This window comes from Meleagris gallopavo, chromosome 1 (genome assembly GCF_905368555.1).
Source record: "Meleagris gallopavo chromosome 1, MGAL_WU_HG_1.1, whole genome shotgun sequence".
Lineage (NCBI taxonomy): Eukaryota > Metazoa > Chordata > Aves > Galliformes > Phasianidae > Meleagris > Meleagris gallopavo.
The window spans coordinates 107,163,180-107,186,534 of NC_139404.1; the positions used below are offsets into that span (position 1 = coordinate 107,163,180).

General features: G+C 41.6%; 2 protein-coding genes across 3 annotated transcripts in view; one reads left to right on the forward strand and one right to left on the reverse strand.

Moving 5' to 3' along the window:
- Window positions 1–2,457, forward strand: part of LOC100549041 (interferon-induced GTP-binding protein Mx) — a 25,036-nt gene extending 22,579 nt beyond the window's left edge. The window contains 1 exon segment of the mRNA XM_003202961.5: window positions 394–2,457. Coding sequence (XP_003203009.2) covers window positions 394–627 — 234 coding nt within the window. The 3' untranslated portion in view covers window positions 628–2,457.
- On the reverse strand, window positions 2,311–22,945 carry TMPRSS2 (transmembrane serine protease 2). 2 transcript variants are annotated; one of them, XM_085208792.1, is made up of 16 exons: window positions 22,739–22,945; window positions 20,119–20,158; window positions 17,390–17,544; window positions 16,158–16,228; window positions 14,881–15,079; window positions 14,468–14,551; window positions 12,979–13,098; window positions 11,642–11,771; window positions 10,447–10,557; window positions 9,731–9,774; window positions 8,875–9,049; window positions 6,940–7,115; window positions 5,701–5,796; window positions 4,649–4,791; window positions 3,685–3,837; window positions 2,311–3,508 (listed from the first exon to the last, which is right to left on the reverse strand). In XM_085208792.1, exons 4-16 carry the CDS (start codon window positions 16,170–16,172, stop codon window positions 3,497–3,499), a joined length of 1,458 nt encoding a protein of 485 aa, XP_085064918.1. In that variant the 5' UTR covers window positions 16,173–16,228; window positions 17,390–17,544; window positions 20,119–20,158; window positions 22,739–22,945; the 3' UTR covers window positions 2,311–3,496. The 2 variants fall into 2 exon arrangements, with proteins under 2 accessions (XP_085064918.1, XP_010722229.2); XM_010723927.4 differs by lacking the exon at window positions 20,119–20,158.
- Between the last annotated feature and the right edge of the window lie 410 nt (window positions 22,946–23,355).

Here is a 23,355-nt window from a genome sequence, read left to right on the forward strand (position 1 = left end):
CCACAAAAAGAAAGGAAGATAAAACTTCTGTTATTTGTAGCCAGACACTCATATTGAAGTGCTCTTCTAGTCGCAGAATAATTCTTATCAAGGTTAGCACAGAGAGAGATAAGGTGGGAGTGGCCAGCCTTGGGTTTAGTTCACAGCAGGAAAAAAAAAATAAAACTACAGCTGACAATCCCATAAATCTTAACTTCTGGATTTTTTAGGAACAAAAAGAATTAATGGCATTTTTTTAGATCCAAGAAACACTCAATTCCTTGAATAGCAACTTCATACAGTGTTTTAAAAGTGTGCTGTCACTTTGTCATAGAGTACCTATAACCCATTTTTTCTTCTTTTAGGAAAGCAAATCTTGACTCTTTTTTTTTTTTTTTTTTCCCTTCCTTATAGGGAGCAAGTAAACGCCTGAGCAATCAGATTCCTCTGATCATCCTCTCTACCGTCCTTCGTGACTTTGGAGATTATTTGCAGATCTCAATGTTGCATCTCTTGCAAGAAAAAGAAGAATTAAACCATTTGCTCCAGGAAGATCAGGAAGCTGCTAACCAGCGGAAGTTAGTAACCAGCCAGATTAGTCGCCTCAACAAAGCCTACCAGTACATAGTAGACTTTAAGTCTCTATAGATTTCTTCATCTTTCAGAAGTATTTTTCTGCTTTTGCTTTCTAGCATTAATGAGGAACTAAGCAAAATCCCCCAAAGCCTAATATTAGCAGCAACCTTTAATACCGGGTTCTAGATTTTTCTAATGATTTAGTGGCCTAGTTATGTCTTATTTTCCATAGTCTGATATGCCTACCCTTGTCTAAGCTCCACTGCAGTGGTTGTGATAAAATGTTATTCCACTTTGAAACATTCATTATAAACTTTGTATTCCATACAACACTAAAATAATTGTTTTAAAAGCTTGAGCTCTGAGGTGGGTGGTTTTGGTTTGTTTAAAGGATGGGGAGCCTTCAGCTGTGGAACCCAAAAACTGTAAAAATCCAATCACGTAACTTTCCTAGATCAAGTTTACTGCACAACCCCAGTGGTCCCTCTGCTTCTTTCTGTGATTTTGCTATGGTTGTTGCATTGCCTTGTGTAAGAGGTGCTCGTGCAACATGTTATCACTGGTAAGTCCCATTTCTGCAGATAGAGATGGTGCTCACAGCCTGCCTGAAACAGTTCCAGCCTAAAGGGAAATAAGTACAGCTGATAGGTATACCTACAGGATGATGTTAGGATACGTTTTTCTTCTTTCTCTGACTTATATGGTTATGGTTAGAAAACCAAGATGTTTTTCTATTGGGTGCCTGGAACTCTGCCTGAGATTTTGTGGTTGATGGTAGATTTACCAGACCACTGGATTGGGTTGTCTGTAACAGATTAATCCACAAGACACTGAACACTGAAAAGATGCTTCAGCATATGGCATGCTACCTGATATCTCCTCCTTCTCAGGCTGAGGAGAACCCTTCCAAAAGTTGTATTTCATTTCATGGAAGGCAATGCAAAACTTATCACCACATATTGTAATTGTGACATCTTTCAAAGGGAGATTTTAACAGGCAAAACTATACTTTGTGCAATGAGTGAGGGCTGGATGCATTCTGCTAAAAAAATATGTGCCTATTCCAGTTTGTCATGCAGCAGTTCCCAAAGTTACAAGAGAAGCCTTCTTTTTGTGACATGGCAGCAACAGGTGGATGACTTCTGCAGCACAGAACTCAACTCATTGGAGCATGCAGCATTTGTAACCCTGTTAAGCACTACCAACAGTTTTCCACATCTGCTGCTGCTACTGACTTGCAGCACTGCAGCTCAAAAGCCCTATAAAAATCTGATACTATAACACTGAAACATTTGATTTCTATTTTGAATGTGCTTTAAACTTATCAACTACTTCATGGTATCCCCTAAGGGGCGCATGACAATCATGTGCTACTGAAAACACCCCTAGAGAAAACAGGCAGGTACACACTGCTTTGGGCAGTGTGAGATATAATAACAAATTAGGGTGCAATTCTCTCATCCCACTGCTTTTCAGTCTAAACTTCCTCATTTAACTCCATCTCATAAACCCAAGTGATTTTGGCAGCCCCCTCCCCTGAAGACATCCAGCATCTCTGAACAGCCAGCTGTTCTCCTGGGTTTACTCAGGAACCTGAAAATCTGGAGTCAAAGAAAACTCTTGGATAACCCTCTTGCTTTTTTTTGTCCTGCTTCTTTTCTTCTTGAATCAGCTTCTCAGAGGATTTCAGATACTGAGTTCAGCATCTGCTTCCAAGACATCCCAAACAAACAAACAAACTACTACAAAGGAAAATTATTTGTAAAAAAAAATATATCTTTTTTATTTGGTGCAGTGTTTCCATGCAAGGTAATTGCATTTCAGTACCAACAAGACTAGCAGTGTCATTTATTTCAAAAAAATTATCCTTCTTAATAAAAGTGACTTGTTATGGCTTTTTGATCCTCTGTCCTATGATTATAAATTATTTTCCAAATCTTAGTCGAAGTGGCACTCTGATATTCATTATATTTTGCTAAAAACATCATGCAGATACCTAAAAGAGAGCTCTAAAGTACTAAAAGCCAAATTTAATAAATGAGGTAGTTCATCTGGTTAGGCAGAAACACAGGCTTGTGTCTCCTCATCCAGAACACCCAGCCCCCAGATGGGCACTGCAGCCAGAGGTCTGCTGCCTGCAGCACACCCCACGGAGCAGCATCACATCCTCTGGATGCACGTGGCAGGGGACCTCGCTGGCAGGCTGCTCAGCTGCCTCCTTCCTGCTGCAGCTCTGGAGCGTTCCTCTCTGTTGCTTCTATCAGGAGCGACGGCAGGTCCTGCCCTTTCAGGATTCACAGCAGTTCAAGGCAGAAGAGCACTTTTAATTACTGAGAGGATCAGACTGATCTTACTTGGAGCAATCTGAGTTGGATGACGGTTGTCATGATCCTGAGGATTTATAACTACCTGAATATGCAAGTTTGTATTTTTTTTTTTCTTCTTCTGTGCCTCTACTACCATAGTGCATGAAAACTTCCCTTCATATATACTAAAAAACATTCATTTCTTCTTCCATTGCCAACCAGCAGCTCAGAGATTCAATATTCACATTACTTAACAGTTAATTTAAAACCCCACAAAACCAACCGTCTCAGAACCCTGCTACAAAAATCTGAAGTTGTGATTAAAATTTCCATTTTAAACCTGCACCTGATTACCAAGTGAAAGTTACTCAGCTAAAAAAAAAAAATCTCAGCAAGCATTTAGCAGAACGACTTTCCAAGAGCACCCCATCAATAAAGGTGCTTATTGTGATAATCCCTCACTGACTAAAATCAGTCTCTGTAGCCAGCACATAATCCAGTGTGCAATCCTTCATGTTATTAAAAAAAAAAAAAATTCAAAGAAAAAAATCATTTGTAAAAGTGAATAAATATCCCAGGCACCCATGGCTTCATTTTCTCTTGTTCTCAGAAACATTGAATGAGAAATGGCGTTGTCATCTGTTGGCCTGTTTAAAAACAAAACAAAACAAAACAAAGGCTCTAGCTGTGCTGACAGACCATCTTATCAATAGCTCGGATGTTTCTCCATGGAGTAACTCTATTGTCACTTAAGTCATGGGACATAAATGATCAAATTCAAGTTCAACAACTTGGGGCATTTAGAAAGATAGAAACATTTTACCTGCATATTTTTATAAATCCAGTCTGTAAACACAGTCATATTTCCATAAACTCCCGGCCTGTTGGGACTAGCGCAGCCAGTTCCCCAGCTGGTATCTCCAACCAACCACCACACCGAGTTTTTGTTTGTTACCAGAGGACCTCCGCTGTCACCCTGCACAAAACATTGGTGCATTGTTAGTGACTGGCCACCAGTGAATCATAGAATGGCCTGGGTTGAAAAGGACCGCAAAGATCATCTAGTTTCGACCCCCCTGCCATGTGCAGGGTCACCAACCACCAGACCAGGCTGCCCAGAGCCACATCCAGCCTGGTCTTTGAATGCCTCCAGGGATGGGGCATCCACAGCCTCCTTGGGCAATCCATTCCAGTGTGCCACCACCCTCTGAGTGAAAAACTTCCTCCTAATATCTAACCTAAACCTCCCCTGTCTCAGTTTAAAACCACTCCCCCTTGGAATATGAGTTGGATTTCAAAAGAAAGAGCTAAACACTATTGCAAGAGAGCAACTACAACAAAGCACTAGGCAATTACTGTATTAAATGAAGACTATACACCATAGGAATAAAATAGTTTGCCCAAAGCACAAGGCAGACTTTACTGACTTCCTTGTTCACAAGTATAATGCTACAGTATTGTAGTGATTACAAAGAGCATTTGTTCTTTTTCAAGTATGAGATTACCAAACATCCTTGAAGCACATATAAAGGTTGCCTCAGCCTCAGTATATTTAACAAGACCTCAGCACTGGCCCCCATGCAGAGCATGACACAAAAGCTCTCTCTTTTAAAGGATGTGCCACAAAATAAACAAGAAGCCCAACTGAACTATTAGTCATAACAGTCAATTAGAAACATATTAAAAATTCTATCAGTTGGGAATTAACAGGTGATAAATTCCCTACTAATAAGAGCACAAAAAACTATCAACCAGATCACTGTTAGATGTTAATTAGAAATAATTACCTGACAAGAATCAATTCCTCCTTGTAAATATCCAGCACAGACCATTGTAGGCAAGACCAAGCCATCGTAAACATAGATAGAATTACACGTAGAATGTTCTATTAAGGGTACCATGACATAATTCAAGTCACTTGCTGTTTTACCTAAAATTGAAACAAGCATGAAAACACATAAAAACAAAGACAATATTAGAATAAGCATCAGATTACATTCCTATTACAAATTTCAGTGGCTAGCATTACTCAAGACAAAATAAAATTATAAGAAATTCAGGGATGGATGCTTAAGATGAAAAGTCCATCATGCAGAAAATACCCTAACATTTAAACTCCTTTCCTAGGGGTTATTTACTCTGCATTGCTGTTAGCGTACTGTAAATCAAGATAATAAGGACCTGCCTACTACAAGTCCAACCACCTATATTAGCCACGGGGCTATTAAAAGCACGTGAACAAAGCAATGAATGAAGAAGTCCTCCTCAGTTTCGCGGTCCGGCACTAGGGGGCAGCAAATCCCAAATTCAGCAGCCCCGTCCCTATCCCAGACCACAAACTTCATACAATCATAGAATCGTTTGAGACGAAAGGGACCCTTAAAGGCCACCTACTGCAATCCCCCCGCAGTGAACAGGCACACCTACAGCTACATCAGGTTGCTCAGAGCCCCATCCTGCCTGAGTTTGACTGTCTTCAGGGATGAGGCATCCACCATTTCTCTGGGCAACCTGTGCCAGTGCCTCACCACTCTGACAGTAAAAAATGTCTTCCTTATATCCAATCTAAATCTCCACTCTTAGACTGAAACCATTTTCCCTTGTCTTGTCACAATAGATTCTGCTGAAGAGCTTGTCCCCTTCCTTCTTATATCCCCCTTTGGATACAGAAAGGCCGCTTTCAGGTCTCCCCAGAGCCTTCTTTCCTCCAGGCTACACAGCCCCAGCTCTCTCAGCCTTCTGATATTGCCTCTTTTTTCATTCTCAATTCCCACAAATTTATCTAGTCTGAAGAGGATTGGCTGTGTAGAAGACCCAAATGTGTCAGAGCCATGCTTACCTCCTTGGTACTCTGCTCCCCACCCAGATATCCAGCACTCCTGATTAGGCTGGAACATCATTCCCGGGTTAGGCAGACAAACTGGCCGTACAGTATCTACAAAGCAAGTATAGGGACAGTCTAGCCCCAGATGTCCAGGCATAATCCGAAACAAGTGGATACGACATTACTCATCATGACCAGCATTTGCTTTAAATACATACACGCTGTGCTCTTTTCTTGGTACTTTACCCTCATTGCAGCTAAGCAATACCCTGCAACGCAAGCAGCAGTGAAAAGCTAAGCAGTTGCTCCTTCCTAGAGGACTACAGCATTCTGACCTCAAAGTGAGGAAGGAGCACAGTTAGTGTGTCTGGCTCTATTCAACTGGCAATCTGGCTACCTGATACAATTAACAACAGTTCGTGTGATCAGTAAATAAGGACAAGAGAAGAAACTCTTCCAACAACTAGCTTCATCCTGTTTGCAAAATCCTGCTGAAAATAATCACTAATGCAAATGCAAGTAGAATTCAATGCTTGTATACAAGAAGGGTGAAATAAAAGATTCCAGACAAACATTCTAGCAAGCAGACAACCTCCAGATTACCTCGAGTAGGTTTAAACTGATACACTGAAATACAGGATTTGTAAGTATAGCACCTACACACACGCAGAACCTATATATATGAAGTACTTTAATTAATGTTTTATATTTCAGTTTCTATGGCTTGCTTACAAAGAAGCACTTTTAAGAAAATCCCTTTTCAGTTTTATGTATTAAAAAACAGTTACCAATCTGCTAATATGGGGAATCATAGAACAGCTTGGGTTGGAAGGGACTTCAAAGCCAATGCCACCCCAACCCCTGCCTTGGGCAGGGCTGCCCCTCCCCCCCCCCAGCTCAGCTGCCCAGGGCCCCATCCAACCTGGCCTTGAGCGCCTCCAGGGATGAGGCACACAGCTTCTCTGGGCAGCTGTGCCTGCGCCTCACTGTTCTCCTAATACCTGACCTAAACCTCCCTTTTTAGTTTAAAGCAAAGAATCTGATCAAGAACTTGGAACAGAGGTTTGGGTTGGTTTTAAGGGATTGGGTTTTTTTGTTGGTTGGACACATTAAGGTATCTCTACTCATATTCTTTTGTTCTTCCCGTAAGTATCTACAAGGATTTCTTGATCAACTTTGGAAGTTTTAAGAGACATGCTCACTACCCCCTGCTTTTTCCCCCCCCCCCTTCCTTAAGAAGAGCAGAATGCATACCAGTAAAACTCAGTGGTGTCTCTAACTTCATAAGGGCAACATCATTGTCTTTAGAATCTGTATCATAATTTGGATGGGAAATTATTTTTTGCACTCTGTATCCAGGCATTGAGTGCATCTCATTCTGGTTGAGAATCCCAGCATAAACAGTCCAGACGTATGGGTCAGAAAATTGTCTACAGAAAAAAAACAAGTGTTAGAAGATTTGCTTCACTGGTAGAGAAACTCAGAAACAGAACCCCAGAATCACAGAATTGTAGGGGCTAGAAGGGACCTCCAGAGATCATCCAGACCAGCTCCTCTGCAAAGCAAGCCCCCTACCTCAGGCTGCACAGATAGGCGTCCAGGTGGGTCTTGAAAATCTCCGGAGAAGGAGAATACACAGCCTCTCTGGGCAGCCTCTTCCAGTGCTCCATCACCCTTACTGTGAAGAAGTTACTTCACATATTAGTGTGGAACCTCCTATGCTCCAGCTTATGGCCATTTCCCCTTGTCCTGTCCCCACACACCTTTGAAAAGAGGTTGGCCATGTCCTTTTGACTCCCACACTTAAGATACTTATAAACATTAATCAGATCCCCTCTGAGTCTTCTTTTCTCAAGGCTGAACACCCAGATCGCTCAGTCTTTCTTCATACAGGAGATGCTCCAGATCCTTTATCATCTTTGTGGCCTTCCACTGGACTCTCTCCAGGAGATCCCTGCCTTTCTTGCACCAGGAAGCCCAGAATTGGATACTGTACTCAACCTTCCAAGAATTGTCTTTATTATCCATGACCAAGAATGCATATGTATTTGACTGCCACTTCTGAAGGCAAAAGCAAACAGTAACTCATGCCTTTTTTATTTTTGGCCAGCCTCCCTTCATCATTCAACTTTAGCAGCATGATTTTTACTGTAATGCAAATGTATTAACAAAAACTGATGACAAGGTTTTTTAGTTGTTTTTTTTCTTTTTTCTTTTTTCTTTTTTTTCCTGAAAGACAAAGTATAGGCCATCGAACTTCAGGAGAGCTTAACTCCAGTTTCATAAGTGTACAAAATTATTTGAAGTAAGTTAAGTATCACTGTCAATCCCCTTTGTCACTCAGCACAGCAAATTATAGTCTGAGACTGGAACACTGAAGCCTCTTTATTGATTTCAGCAACTGAGGGATCAAGGTGTTATTTCTGAAGTCTCATATGTCAGTGTTATCACTCGTGTGCTATCTAAAACATGGAAGGGCAGCAGAAACCAGAATTAGCAAAAACATGATCTAGTGAAGAAATTTCTTTATCTTGAAAATGCTAGGTGGCTGTTTGGTTGTTTGTTGTTGTTTTTGTTTTTAACATTAGGCATATTCACTAGATGCAATTTAAGTCGTCTCTGTGCTCCAGAACAATCCCCACACGCTCTGTAGAGAACTTTCTACATGTGTTAAAACACCCTCCTGGAACTGACAACCACTTTGCAAAAAATAAATAAATAAATAAAAATAAAAAATAGATAAATAAAAAAAAATTAACCTGAATCTTAAAACCCAGCTATACCTTGGTCACCGCTCCTAAAACTTTTGTATATTATGGAGCACACACTAGAAAACAGAGGAGGGATAAGATCTTCACATAGAACTAAATACTCACATTCCTTTCTCAAGGTTAAGGACAAAGTTATTTTCCCTTGGCTGAGCCTCAAATTCTGATTCAACCAACCGTTAAAATGTCTTTGCTTACTGGGTTTTCCCTCCAATAAAAGCAGCTGCCTTTAAACATAAATACACTTAGCTGTCCTTTAAGTTTCTGCTTTCAAGTTAAAAATTGACAAAATACCAGCTTTCCTTCTCGTCGAAGCCTACACAAAGCGTTCCCCAGATAGGTATACATCCATCTCTGGTTGATACTGGCTTGGGTTTTTCTACCCTGCGGCATGAAGACATGAGGAAATAAAGGTACTCACCCCTCCACGCAGTGGGCTGCAGTCACCAGCCACTCGCGGGTGATGATGGAGCCTCCACAGATGTGGGTGTCCTGCACGTGGAGGCTCACCTGCCACGGCCACTGCCCCAGCGTCGCCATGCTGCCACCCACAATTCTGCTCATGATGGCTGTGCTTTTAGTGGACAGGCCGCACTCTGAGGAGTCAGGCGTACACAGACAGGCATTAGAGAGAGCTGGTTTCAAAGGTGGTTTCTTCATTCCAGGCTTCACTAAAGCTCGATGGAAAGGGAGCATGGACCACATCCACTGCACTGCTGTGAGTTGATGCCACAGCCCAGCCATTGCTCTGTGGTGCTCGGATTCATGGGAACAGGGTGGACCAAGGCTCCAGTCCTTCACATTGCCCTCCTCACTGGTAGCTGTGGCTCACAGTTCATCACTTCAGAAGTGAACTGTAAGAGGGTGGTTTGTTACCCCCTGAACCTGGCCTTTGAGTGTCTTTGGCAAGCCGCACAGACACACACCACTACGCAACAAGACAGGCAACACCCTCACTGTGGTGAGGAACAGTGATGACCACTGGATGGCCATGTGACAGACAGTGCACTAAAGACTTCCCTCCACATCGCACAGCAGTGACTACAGAGCTCACCGTGGGGCAAGCTGTTTAAAGGAACATGTTACAATAAAGACAGAGCTGGGGACCTAACCATCCCCCTTGTTTCCTCTTCCATTCTGCCCCTTAAAGTCTGAAACCTGGGTACAGAATTTAATCATGGTTCCCACCAAACAATCATTCATGCAGATTCAAAAGGATTTATGGGCAGAGTGCTTCAAGGCTTCAACGAGTAAAAGTCTGAGAAACATACACTTACCTATGCAGCGCAGAGAAACCACATTTCCTGATGCACAGTAATCGCTGCAATAGAAATAGAAAAGAGCAAACAAGCTTTAGGATACCCAGCGAAGCAGACAGTGGGCAGAGCTCACCCTCCAGATGCTTCCTACCCATTCCAGCTATATGCCCTGCCTTCATGCTCATCTTCCTGCTGAGGCTCTCCTCCTTTCTTCACTCTCTCCAGCTACCCTACCAATACCCATCTGGCCTTCAGCATTTCTTGCATTCGCCAAAACCGTCATGTGGGAGACCGCAGACCACAGTACAGCCAGGCAGCACATAAGGCTTGTAAGCCTATTGAGGAGCAAGATAAAGAACAGCATAAAAGAAAATTGAGTTGATTTATGAAATAGTCATAGAAGAAACTGAACAATAAGGGAGTAAGAAAATAACTTTTCAGGTATAGCAATCTACATGTTTGTGAATAAGAGGCTTCAGACTTGTTTAATGCAACTTTGACATGTCAACCTTCCAAAGAGCACAGAGGAACAGGATAGGGCATGTACACATTTAAAAGAAGAGTAGAAAGATGGAGAAATGTTTTTAAATACAGAGAAGAGCAGCTGCTGCAAGCAGACTGGAAGCAAGGTCTCTTTCCTTTTATTGTTAGACAGGCTATATCTCCTACAACAGCCAAAAAAATAAAAATAATTTCTTGATAAAAATAAATTAGTTTGTATTAAGCAATGATACCTGCTTTGCAGCCTTTTGTACAAGTCCGTATTCCCCGCACTTGTGTTTAGCTTCATAAAGCTTTTAATGGCAACATCAACTGCTACTCCTTGACTATAGTAATATGTATCTCTGTGAAACAGAAAGATCGTACTAAGAAAACCAGCAGTTTTGATTTTCAAACAAATGACAATAAATAGTGCCAAGCCACAGTTTCTGACACAGGCAATTCTAAAATATTAATTTCTTTCTGTATTAAGCACAGAAAGAACCCAGTGGTGCAGTACTAGCTCCGGAGACTGATTCTTAAAGAAATCTTTCAAGCTCAGTTTCCCATCAGACAGTTAATTAGTAGATTCAAATAATATTGTTATCTATTACGTGTACATGGTACCAATCTTCAGTCTCATGAAACAAGGCACGATGAAGAGATGCCTTTGCATCTCTACATACGCAGTAAAGTTCAAGTCTAATAAGTTCTAGCAGCCACATTTCTCTGGGACAGCTGCAGGGGTAGTAAATGCTGCTGCTCTGCAGGCTTCCCAGCTGAGGAACAGCCGTGCAACATTGCCGCTGGGCTGACTTACTGTCTGGGAACTACTTTGGTTATTGCTGGTTCAGAGTCCTTAATTACAAGTGCTGCAGGCAACCTATGCACATGCCAGATCTGCCTGGGCAATTAATTGCCTTCATTACATTACACACTGGAAGACAGCATTTGCCACATCAGAGACAGGCAACAAAGTATTTCAACTGCAGAAGAATTCAGGCTACAGCATTGTGCATGGAGAACATGGACAGTATTCCTGCCACAAACATTTGTGCTAATCTTCCACACAAGCATCTGTTATTTGTGTCCTCAGGAGATCAAAGCTTTCCATGTAATACTGATGACAAATTAAGCCAGAATGGATGTTACTGGGCAACTATAACAAGCTGGTACTGTGAAGCAAGCTTTGGAGGATTACTATTAGTAAATTTTTACATACAAGTGACCCCACACAGTAACTACTGCATGCATGCCAGACACACATCACCTGTCAGAGGAAACTTTCATTTTGATTCTGTAACACCTATCATTGTTAAATTAGATTCGCTTGAGTTCAAAGCTAGATCACTAGCTGCTTTTTGTTTCTGATTTGTATTCTTAAAAACTGCAAGATGGAAATATTAACTTTTCCACGTATTTGCAAAGACTGACGAAGGTTAGACTTACACACTGTAGCCCATGTCTTGACATGCAATCTTTCCAAGATCATCAGTCCAGTCATCTTGACAAACAGGGTACCAGGTTTGGCTGACAGGTGAATAAACTTCGAGGATGAAGTTTGGTCCATAAAGTCTAACTGCCAGAAAAGGAAGAAAAGAAAAAATCCCAAAAACATAAGAACACCACACACACTATGTTACTGCTCTGTTTAAAGCTTCTGCCACCAATTATATTTGTATGCACAAGCTGTAGCACAAGCTAATTAAATGCTGCCATCTATTCAAATTGTGAGTAAATATCAAGTAGACAGAAATACTACAAAGATTTAGTTCTTTTGCATAAGGCAATATAAGAGTGCTAGAAATTTTAAGGGAAAGTATGCAATATAGTGTTCACCACTTCAGTTCTTATTCTCAAAACTCTTTCATATTCTAACACTGCAGAAGATTGCAATACTCAATTTTTCATCTGTTACTTACACAATCATGTATTACATGTAAATAAAATATAATCTGACATAATCTATTTCTATTACATCTTAATATGCCAAATTGCTTCAGACAAGTGCTATAGAGCAAAAACATAACAAGGAGCAATCTTCTATGCCCCATTGTGTATTTATCTGCAAAAGAATTTAATGCAAAATAGTTCAAGTAAAAGAGCAGACTGAACAAGCTTCTCCAAAAACTCATTATTCAACTAAATGGAGAGGAACAGCTGTTAGAGCACATGCCAGTAAAAGCTAATACTGCATGAAGCACGTAGGGAACAGGAGTTCACAAACAGCATAAGCACAACACAGGTGCCAGCATCAAAATGCCAGACCTTTCAAATAGGCAAACAGGTGACATTTTCACCTTACAATTTCAGCTTTTCACCACAGCTTTTCTTGTCAGCTCTTGAGTTGGAAAAACACTAAATCAGACCAAGCTTTCTTACACAAAGCAGATGAGAAGCTGGAAATAAGTACCTGGAGAACAAGGAATGTGAAATATGTGGAAAAAGATCTATGCTATCACCTGAAGTTCTACAGCAACAGTTCATTCCAGAGCCAATGTCATACTCAGGTTCGCACAAACCAAATTCAAATAAAAAGAGAAACAGTTTTTAAAATATTAAAACTCAAGCAAACTCAACTCTGAGCCAGTCATTTTGCTTCAGCTTTTCAATCAACCGGAAACCGACTGAAGATCCAGATATAGGTTTTGATGTATTCAAACATCCCAAGACATTTTAGAGTTACAGCTGAGCCTTAGCTGGCCCTATGGTAACTTAGCAAGGGAAGTTGCTCAAGAACTCTTGCTGCTGGCTGGAGGTCCTCTGCCTTGACCGCTGGTACTCACCACACCGGTTTTCATCCTCCCCGTTTGGGCAGTCACTTATTCCATCACACCACAGTGAGGGAGAAATGCACACTCTTGAAGATCCACACTCTATTAAGGATCCAAGACAAGGATTCTCAACTGAAAGGAGAGAGAACAACAAAGTCATCAGACTGAACATCAGCTTAGCCTCAAGCAATCACTGCCAACTCACCTTAAGGAGCGTGTTTGATAGAGCAAAGCATCAGCAAATTCTTAATTCCTTCAGAGCTGGGAAGAAACCTTGCCTAACGCAATCAAAGATTTATTGCTCTGTCCTTCACATCACTTGTCAGACTAACTCATTGATGCAGCTGACTGAATGGACAATTTTGTCCATTGTCTCCCCCAAATAAAAAGGCTCTACTAAGTATTCTAAAAGGACTCAACTTCACACGAACAAAGCGGAGAAGAAAGAAGAAATTAATCACACCTTGCTGTTTTCAGTCCTGCTTAAAAGAAGACTACACTCACCCTGCATAAATCTGAGTTAAAAAAAAAAACAACTAAGAACACAAAATGACTGCCTAATAATTTTAAAAGACCTACCTTCTGTTTTCCTTTCCTTTCCCATACAGAACAGAGAAGTTCCTAACAACACAGCAAATTGTTCTTCAATTTTCTTCAAAAAATTATTCAGTTGAAAGGGAAATTAAGTTATCACAAAATCGACTTGGGTAAGCCAAACATAACTGCTGTAGCCCAGCTTCAGAGCCCAGTCATTCCGGTTGGAGATGACGTCCAAGTTCAACATGTCACCTGTGTTCCAGCTTACGGTGGTTATTTGGACTGGGCATGCACAACTTTAACCCACTTGCATCAAAAGCCTCACAATACAAACATAGGCAAATTAGTTCAGCTTTAAGTATGGTCCCATATTACCAAAGTAAAATATGCCTTGATCATTTACCTTAACTTTAGCAGTTAAGGCATATGAATTTACTTCATCTCCTTCCTTCCTTTGAAGCTAAGCCAAGTTAGAATTTAGAATACAGTTTCATTTCAGTGTTAATATATAGTAGTAATTTCCCAAATTAAATGAACTGTAGGATAAGTTGCCCACAGTCACATGCCAGCTATCCACCAAAACACAAACCCTTGTAAGATGTCAAGCTACTCTTTAGTAAAGCTACTACAAAGCTACTGCCTCAGTTCCCAGATAGATGGTAGCTTTCCAGAAGAGCCAGGTGCTTGAGAGGAGTCAAAAAACTGACATCACTTGATGTCAAAAATGTATTCATTTGACAAAATGAAAAGAAAGCAACAGTAGCACTATTAAAAAACAAACAAACATCCCACAGTTAAGGCCTTTTTTTAAAAGCCACATTAGTTTACCTCTTATGAAACAGGTAACAAAGACTTCCTTGCCCTTAATTCAGCATAAAATAAAAGACAAGAATCTATATTTCTAACTTTAAAAGATCACAATATCTTTTCTTTTCAGAACAAAAGCAAAAAGAATAATTCTTACCAAAATACCAGATCAAGAAAGCAGCAATTGCACAACCGATGACTATTAAAACGGATACTATAATTATGATGATTTTCCTTATACCTGAAATGAAAGCATGGATAAAAATGAGAAATTAGGTTCACAAATAAGGTAATTTCCAGCATGGTCACAAGTGCTTTGTGTATTTCACTGAATTTAAAAATTGGTGGTGCTTGCTCAAACTTTTCTCCATTTCACCACCTTTCCTCCAAATTGTTCAGGTTCCTGTTACAACAGCACCCCAACCTGCCACCACTTCCTCATTTATGGAGAAGAGGCAGCCCTCACAGATTCTCTCAATACAGGAATCTGAAGGAAAGAGCACTTTTATTTCTTATCTTTCTCTGGAAGACATTAAGTCTAACTTTGGAAGAAATGCCAACAAATCTTACTTGATGAACACGTCCTGGACGAACTGGATGAAGGTGTTACGGGAATGCTTGACTGATGGGTTGAAACTCTTGGGATATAAGTTGGCACTGATGGAACATTCGTAGAATAATGTGGATATGGGTTAGCACCTACTTGTGGCCTGGCAGAATAGTAGTTTTCTGTCTGGAAGCCACGATTTTCGTAGTATGGTGGTGGATTCTAAATGATAACGTTATGAGAGAAAAAAAAAAAAAAAAAGCAAGACTGCAATTAGAACAAAGTAAATTTGAGATGCCACCTTCATGCAGAACTCTACTAGGTAATGAATCATAGAATGGCCTGGGTTGAAAAAGACCACAATGATCACCCAGTTTCCAGCCCCCCCGCTATGTGCAGGGTCACCAACCACCAGACCAAGCTGCCCAGAGCCATATCCAGCCTGGCCCTGAATGCCTCCAGGGATGGGGCATCCACAATCTCTCTGGGCAACCTCTTCCAGTGCGTCACCACCCTGTGAGTTAAAAAAACTTCCTCCTAATATCTAACCTAAACCTCCCTTGTCTTAGTTTAAAACCATTCCCCTTTGTCCTACCAAATTCCAGCTAAAGCAAGTGTCCACCACACCAATTTACATGGGAAAGAGATTTACAGCATGTGCCTAATACCTCACACTTTGGATAATAAAAATAGCAACAGAGTGAACCCTGAAGGCATGTTAAAAGATCTGTTTTCCAATCCAAAATAATTCAACCTTAAAAGGATTCTTAAACCCAGCCTACCAGGTAGCTGCACTAGTCATTTCACTTGAACATCAGTACAAATAAGGAGCAAGGTTCAGGCAATACCATCATCAAAAGAAATGTTGACAACTAACAGCCCTTATATACTCAGATGTCCAGGTTTAAGAAAAAGGTTTATTTGCCATTTTGTTCCATGGCAATGCAAGGCACACCTGAGCTACTTCCAAAACACCCTGGCCTACAACAGGCTGCAGAATACTTATCCTGCAAGAGACTTATGAATCAGAAGCCACTCCAATCTCTCTCAAACATATGGTTTAAAAGCATAAATCTAATCCCAGCAATATCTGAGCACTTGAAAGGCTAATTAATTCAAACCTCTTAGTCCTGTCTTGTAGTGTATCTTTCCCATTATGCAGAAAGCATGAGAATTCCTTCTATCCACCTCTTTAAAGACTTATTAACCAGCACATCCCTCAGCATTCCATTCCAACAGTTGTAAAGAAACACAACCTCATAAAAACAAAAATTCAGAAAGGAATATTTTATTCACTTACTACAGTAGAGGTCATCTTTCCTTTGTCAGCAGTACTGAAACAATTCAAGTGTTTAGATGTAAAGCCTGAACCTATAAAAAAAACGAAAAGTGGTCATAATGGAAATGGTTATAACCAAAAAGCTTTGTCCACCTCTCTCATCAGTTAAATCTTTAGAAAAATGCCAAATTAGGGGGAAAACGATATATCGAAGTCTTTTGAGAGAGAGCGTAAATGAAGATATAGCCTGAAACTAGATCTCAATAGTCCCTCAGTACAACCCAGTGGATCACACAGTGGCAGTCATTCATCCACAGGAGCATCGTGCAAACCCAGAGGATGGCAGCGGTGCCCACTCCTGCTACAGGAGTGCCAATGTCCAGCAGCCTGTCAGCCTCCACCTGCTGTCAGCACCCGGCTGCTCCCCGGGCTCTCTCAGCACTTACTCATGTATCACCAAAGCTCGTGACACGGAAACAAGAATGCAAACAAAGCATCAGGAAATACAAATTCAATTGACTCATTTAATAATGCTACATCCGGTAGCCCAGCAAACCACTCCGTTTTCACTCTTCCGTGTTGGTTGTGTGTTGTGGCCACCACACTAAAAATGGGGAAAGAAGCACAGTGGGGCAACAGCAAGCCAAACCAATGCAAATGTTAGAGCTGCATCCGATATTTCAAGAATATAGCACTTTATTTTAAAGTTAACCATTAACGCTAGGTAAAACTAACAATTAGCAGATACACAAGACATGCGACAATGTTTGCTGCCATATTTCTAACACAGAAGGTTACACACCACCACAAGCAATCATTTTAATAAATGATTAGATCTACACAGACTTCTCATAACGTTACTCTACGTGAGGAAAAGCAGAAAAAGGGGCTCAGTCACATGCTGAGCAATACAGTTCTCCAGCTTTGCAGCTCCAGCAAGCCCTGGCCCCTGTTGAAGGCCAATGCTGCAGACAGCAGTTGCATAAAGACACAGCACAACTCAGCCTGAGGCAAGAAGTTCTTTTAGAGCCTGCACCTAGATCATTACCTCACCCAGAACCAAACCGTAAACATCTCTGAAGTGAATTTCAAGAGCAGCTTAGCACTGAAGAGCATGCCAAGTTCACAACAGCTTAGGATGGCTGTTCATGGTATTTACCTATTAGTACTACCAGTAAGAAATAAATAGAATAGCACTCTGTTGAACTCTTGTTTGCATGGCAGACGAGAAAACAAGTCTTATTCTTACTTACAGTAAGTAGCTCATCAAGACCGGTGACTAAGTCTGCATGACTTCTGTTTTATGTTGCATCCATTCTTGGTCAGTTCTTCATAGTAGAGTTGGGTAAACTCAGTTCTGCCCAAACTTATAGAACAAGCAACACTCTGCAGGAAGATATTGCTGTTCCTTGTTGCCAGAAAAAGAAGGGGAAAAAAAGGTACAGAAGTTTAGCAATAACAGACAGAAGAGAAGATTATGTGATTTTGAGGCAAGTCAACAGGAATCGCAATTTAAAAAAAAAAAAAAAAAAAAGCTCCAAATATTTTCTATAGTACAATTTGAAATTCTTTGCCAGTTGGCAGGCAACAAGCTTTCTCACTCTTTTTTTTTTTTTTTAATAACTAAGCAACAAAGATTTTTTTCTTATCTTGACCATAACTACCACTCCCAACTCAGTTCTTGTGAATCTGTTTCCCATGCAACAGATTAATAACAGAATTTTGATTATCACTCTACAAAACATAGGCAAGATCAGAAATAGTCATATACATATTTCCATGAAATTATTTTCCCGGATGTTAAAAAGAGATTAAAATGAAACCACTGGATTCCTATTAAATTGTACACACTTCAAAGCCAAAAAAAAAAAAAAAAAAACCCAACCCGATGGGTAACATCCAATAACAATATAATCTAGTCTTCTTAAATATGGATCACTAAGGTAGTTCAGGATGTTCTACATTTGTAAACGAAGGGTACTGCAGCAGATTCACAGATAAGGAAGTTGGGCCATGGAAAAACAAACTGACCTGTGAAATAGTCCCCATCCCAACAATGACAGAGCTAGAAGGGATGGGTGTGTTATCTCAGTCCAGTACTTTAGTCTCATGTGTGATATTTAAATACATTACACATAAAAAGTGTTATAAAGCTATGTTGATGAGGCAAAGTTTAGTCAGAACACAGAACTATCCTTTCCTTCCCCATCCACAAACATGTGACAAGCTATAAAGGCACGTTACTGGGTACATTTGAATAAACCTCAGAAGTCCTTCAGGGAGCGAGGGGATGGGGTAGATAACAGGGACCTTTACACAAGGAAACAGAGATGGAGCTCATCTCTGCAGCAACTTGAAAGAACAAGAGACAGGGCACAGGAGGGCAAAGCCTTGAACAACAGACAGAGTCCACTGAGGCTGTGCCTTGCAGGTCAACGTGCCGTGCACCTTCCAACTTTGGGAAAAGTATAGCCAAGGATTGAAAAGGAATCATCATTCACATGCAGTCAAACCCTTGAATTTCAAAACCTTCAGTTTGTTCCAACATTGAATAGAATGAGCATTTGGACACGTGTATCACAGAAGTTCCAAAAACCAAGTTTTGCTTCTCTTTCAGAACTCTGAAAGTAAAGAAATAATGCTATAATTTCTAATGATGGACAATCATATGTACAAAATGTACAGCCATCGCTGACATGGCACACTGATGAATACACTGAAATACACTGCCTCGCAGCAGGCAGCTATTACTCAAAATATCACAGCCTCTTTTCACACGTGCCTTAGGAGCATTATCATTATAGTTCTGTCATGGGTAAGCAGGGTTGGAAAAAAAAAAAAATTATATATATATATGTATATATTCAAGTTTTTCTATCCTGATATCTTTTATTGGAAAAAAGCCTATATATATATAGATAGATAGATAGATTAAAAATATCAGGATAGAAAAAAATTGAAAATACTAGATTCACCCCAATTTTTGAATCCAATACTTCTTTAGAAAAGTTTTTCAGTAAATGTATGCAAATTAACTCTACATATGTAAAACAAAGTTATGATTTGATAGGTTTTTCATGCAAGAAATGAAAGTGTTACTTCCTTATTACACATCATGTTCTAACTGTTAATTAGGAGCACTACCTCCAGAGGTGCAGAGGTGCAAACACCATGAGCTACCTTAGTTTCTGCAAGCTTTCATAAAGAGATAGCTATAAGTTGTTTCCATGCTTGGACAAGTATGTCAACAGGATGGAATGAAACCTTCAAGCATCCTAATATGACACCATAAGTAATAGAATCATTAAGGTTGGAAAAGACCTCTAAGATCATCTAGTCCAAATGTCAAATCCAGAAAATTAGCTACTGAAGCAGAGATATATAGACAACAGTATGCCTCCTATATTTCTATGTTTTTTCACTACATATCTAATGCCATTTCCTGAACAAGAAATGTTAATAGCTGTTTACCTAGCTCTATTATAGGTATCATCAACTGAAAAAAAAAAATAAAACAAGCAACAAAATCCAAAACTCATTCTTGATAGCTATACATGCATTAGAGCAAATGCATGCAAACAAGGAAAAAGGGAGAAGAACAAATAAAAACGAAAAGCATAGAGAAAAGATCTGCTTTTAAAAAGAGGAAGCATAACAGCATCCAAATGATCCATATAAAGCAGTGACTAACACTGATACCAAGTCATAAGCAATGAACATTCGTCCTTGTTATCCGGATGAAGAAATATAGCATACCCATTAAAATGGCATTGGAATAATCCGAGCACAAAGCTCAACCTTAACTTAGAACAAGTCAACATGTTATGCCTTTTATTGACGATGTTACAAATGAAGCATACTGTTATGTGTTTATATGCAACCGCTTTACGTCATCCAAGAAGTTTCAGTGGATACAGGAAACCTTACAGTAACAGTAAGGGGTAGGGAACAAACAAGAAGAGACAATTCCGAGTTTACTTACAAGATCTTTCCACATACTGTGCAGTTTCTACCTTTGCTTCCTGGACAAGAAAAAAGAAACAGTCATCTGGACACACACTCAGACATAAGGCCTGATTTTGAGTGGTGCTGTATGGAGCCCAGAGTTGGACTCCGTGATCCTTGCAGGACCCTTCTGATACAAGGTATTCAGTGATACTATGGCCTTGCAGAGAACTATGTAAGACTACGCAAATATTTACATGAAAGTTTCTTTGCCACAATTGAACCTTGGCATTCCTACATTTCTTAAGAAATAACTTCGGAGCTATTCCAGAATAGCTCCTAAAAATATCATTAAACCATAGAACCACTTATCAACAGGTGTTAACAGTACCTCTTGATAAGCACTACCAGGAACTCAAATGAAGTCCATAATACAACAGTATTCCCAAGGTCAGAAAACTGAGATTCATTCCACTTACACAAGATAAAGCTCAGAGCATAGCAGTCTCATTCTAAGCAGTTATGGGATGCAGCACTCATACTGTGAGTGAAGCTCTGAAAAACTGTTATCATGAAACTCTGCCTATTACAAATGCATAGATGATTGTATATAGAAAATAAAAGTTAGGAACAGTGGGGTGGGAAAAGAAGCAGAAAAGGTGTTGCCTAACTGAGCGGCAGAAGAGTTATAACCCTATAAAAAGCTGTTTCCAAAACAAAAGAGGGCAAGAGTCCAAACAATCAGATTTGCTGGGATAGTGGAGCTTGGTCAGTTATTAGCTGTAGCTGAGATTAGTGTCCACAGCACCCAGAACCCCACACACACAAATCACTTTGCAGCTAAAGGACGCAGCAACTGTCTGCCTGGCATTTGGATGCATTCTTCCTCAGTACTACAAGCTGCCTAAAGAGCTTGTGAGGTCTCCTTCTCTAGACACATTCAAAACCCACCTGGATGTTCCTGTGTGACCCAATCTAGGTGTTTCCACTTTAGCAGGGGATTGGACTAGATGATCTTTTGAGGTCCCCTCCAATCCCTGACATCCTATGATTCTGCCCACTTCCCTCCACAGAGGAACAAACAACCTTAACTTCAGGTAGCACAATGCACATCTCAGTCTGCAGAAATGAGACTTTGCTGGGGGTTCAGGGCCAGGAAGCTTGCAAGAACACTTGTTTGCCATATCCAAATTGCAAATGATTGAGCTTGCAGACATAGTTAGCAGGAGATAGCCACGCTGCTGAAAAATAAATAAAAAGTAGCAATGCTAACGAAACTGACTTATTTAGGTGTTTGCCCAGGTCAGCAGCTTTCCATCAGGATTTTTCCATTCTCAGGACTCAGCTCATGAGAAGCTGTGAACCAAGGGGTCAGTGGCAGATGACAGAATTGTGAGATTTGGAAGAGATCTCTGGAGATCACTGAGTCCAAACCCCTGCTAAAGGCAGTTCCCTACAGTAGGTTGCACAGGAAAGTGTCCAGACAAGTGTTGAATATCTCCAGAGAAGGGAACTCCACAGGCTCTCTGGGCAGCCTGTTTCAGTGTTCTGTCACCATCAGAGGAAGAAAAACCAGCTCCTGTTAGGGGATTGGATTCACCACATTGAAGCATTCACCGCCAGAGACTGCATTAAAGCTGCATGTGATCACAACATGGGACGAGCCCTAACGCAGCAGCATAGCCACAGCTGAGTAGCAGCACCTGAACCTTGTCCATTTCATTGACCAATGCCCCAAACAGTGCCTGTCTCACCCCTCGCATTCCGCTGCCTCGCTCGACGCAACCCAGTCCCAGCAGGCGAAGCTGCTTCCTTTGGCTCTTTGTAATGCACTGAAGGTGTGAGTGTAACTTTACTCAGGGCAAACGGGGACACCCAGGACAAGGGCTCAGTATGAGAGCAGTCAGTCAAGTTCACCGATCCACACTCGGCCCTGCAAACCTGCGGTGAAACCCGAGGTGTGGAGAGGTGTGAGCTTCAATGGGACCGCCGGAAGGAGCGTGCAGGGGGGTGAGCACAGCACTCCAAGCTCTGGCCTGGAAGCCTCAATGATACAGAATCACAGAACGGTTTGAGTTGGAAGGGATCTCACAGCCCACACCACCCCAACCCCTGCCGTGGGCAGGGCTGCCCCCCACCAGCTCAGGCTGCCCAGGGCCCCATTCAACCTGGCCTTGAGTGCCTCAGGGATGGGGCACCACAGCTTCTCCGGGCAGCTGTGCCAGTGCCTCACCAACCTCTCAGTGAAAGAATTTCCTAGTAACATCTAAGGATATTATATTATTACTGCAGAAAGGCACTCTACCAACAGAAACAACCTTCCAAAATTTGACTGGACACACTATGACACCCGTAGGCAGAAACTGGCACTTTCGCAAGAAACCACAGAGCCGCAACACAACGAAGAAGTCTCAGAACTTGACACTGCTTTCGTTTATCCTGCATGGGAGCGACAACGCTCTGACACCTCGGAACAGCCGCCTTATCCCGCCGCATTCTGCCTCGCGGCATATCCTTCCTCGGGAGAAACCGTCGCTGCCCTTCACCCCGGCACCGGCAGGATGGGGATGTCACGTCGGAACACTCCGTACCCCAAAAGCCAAGCCCCGGCTGAACCCCCCCCAGCCGCCCGGCCCCGCGGGGAGCACCGCGCTTACCTGGAGCGCAGAGCGGAGCAGACGCGGCACGGCGCGCCGGTAGCAGCGGAGGGTCGGGGGAGGAGTCAGGCGGCGGCTGAAAGGGGCCGGGCGACGAATCCACCTGCGGGCACCTGCCCACCCCCTCCTCCGGCCTGGCAGCGGGCTCCCAGCCTTGTTCCCGTCCCCTCTTTCACCTCCTTCTCCTCCCTCGTCCTTATGCAAAATAAACGCCGCAGGGAAGCGAGCAACGAGAGCTATCGGCCCTTCCCTGAAGTGGGTAGGTCGGGAGGTGATAACGAGTGCTCCTATCGTGCTCGGGCTGGAGAAATAATTTCCTTTTTAATAGCAAGATAATAAAAGGGTGCTTTTAAAGACGCCTGCGGTCTCAGTAGTCACATTACTCCGGTGGCTCGGGGTAACTCTCCTTTAAAGCAGATCTACAAACCAATTGGGTTATTTCTGCCAAAACAGCTCCACCGCAAAATAAAAAATCACTTCTGTCTAAAAACCTCAGAGTGTGACTGGGAAAGTCCATAGGAAAATGAAGAACGTATAGCAATGCATCCAGATTACCTACAGCGTAGCTCTATGCTGTGCCAGCATCTCTGCAGGGAGACTGCAGAGATGGGAGCAGA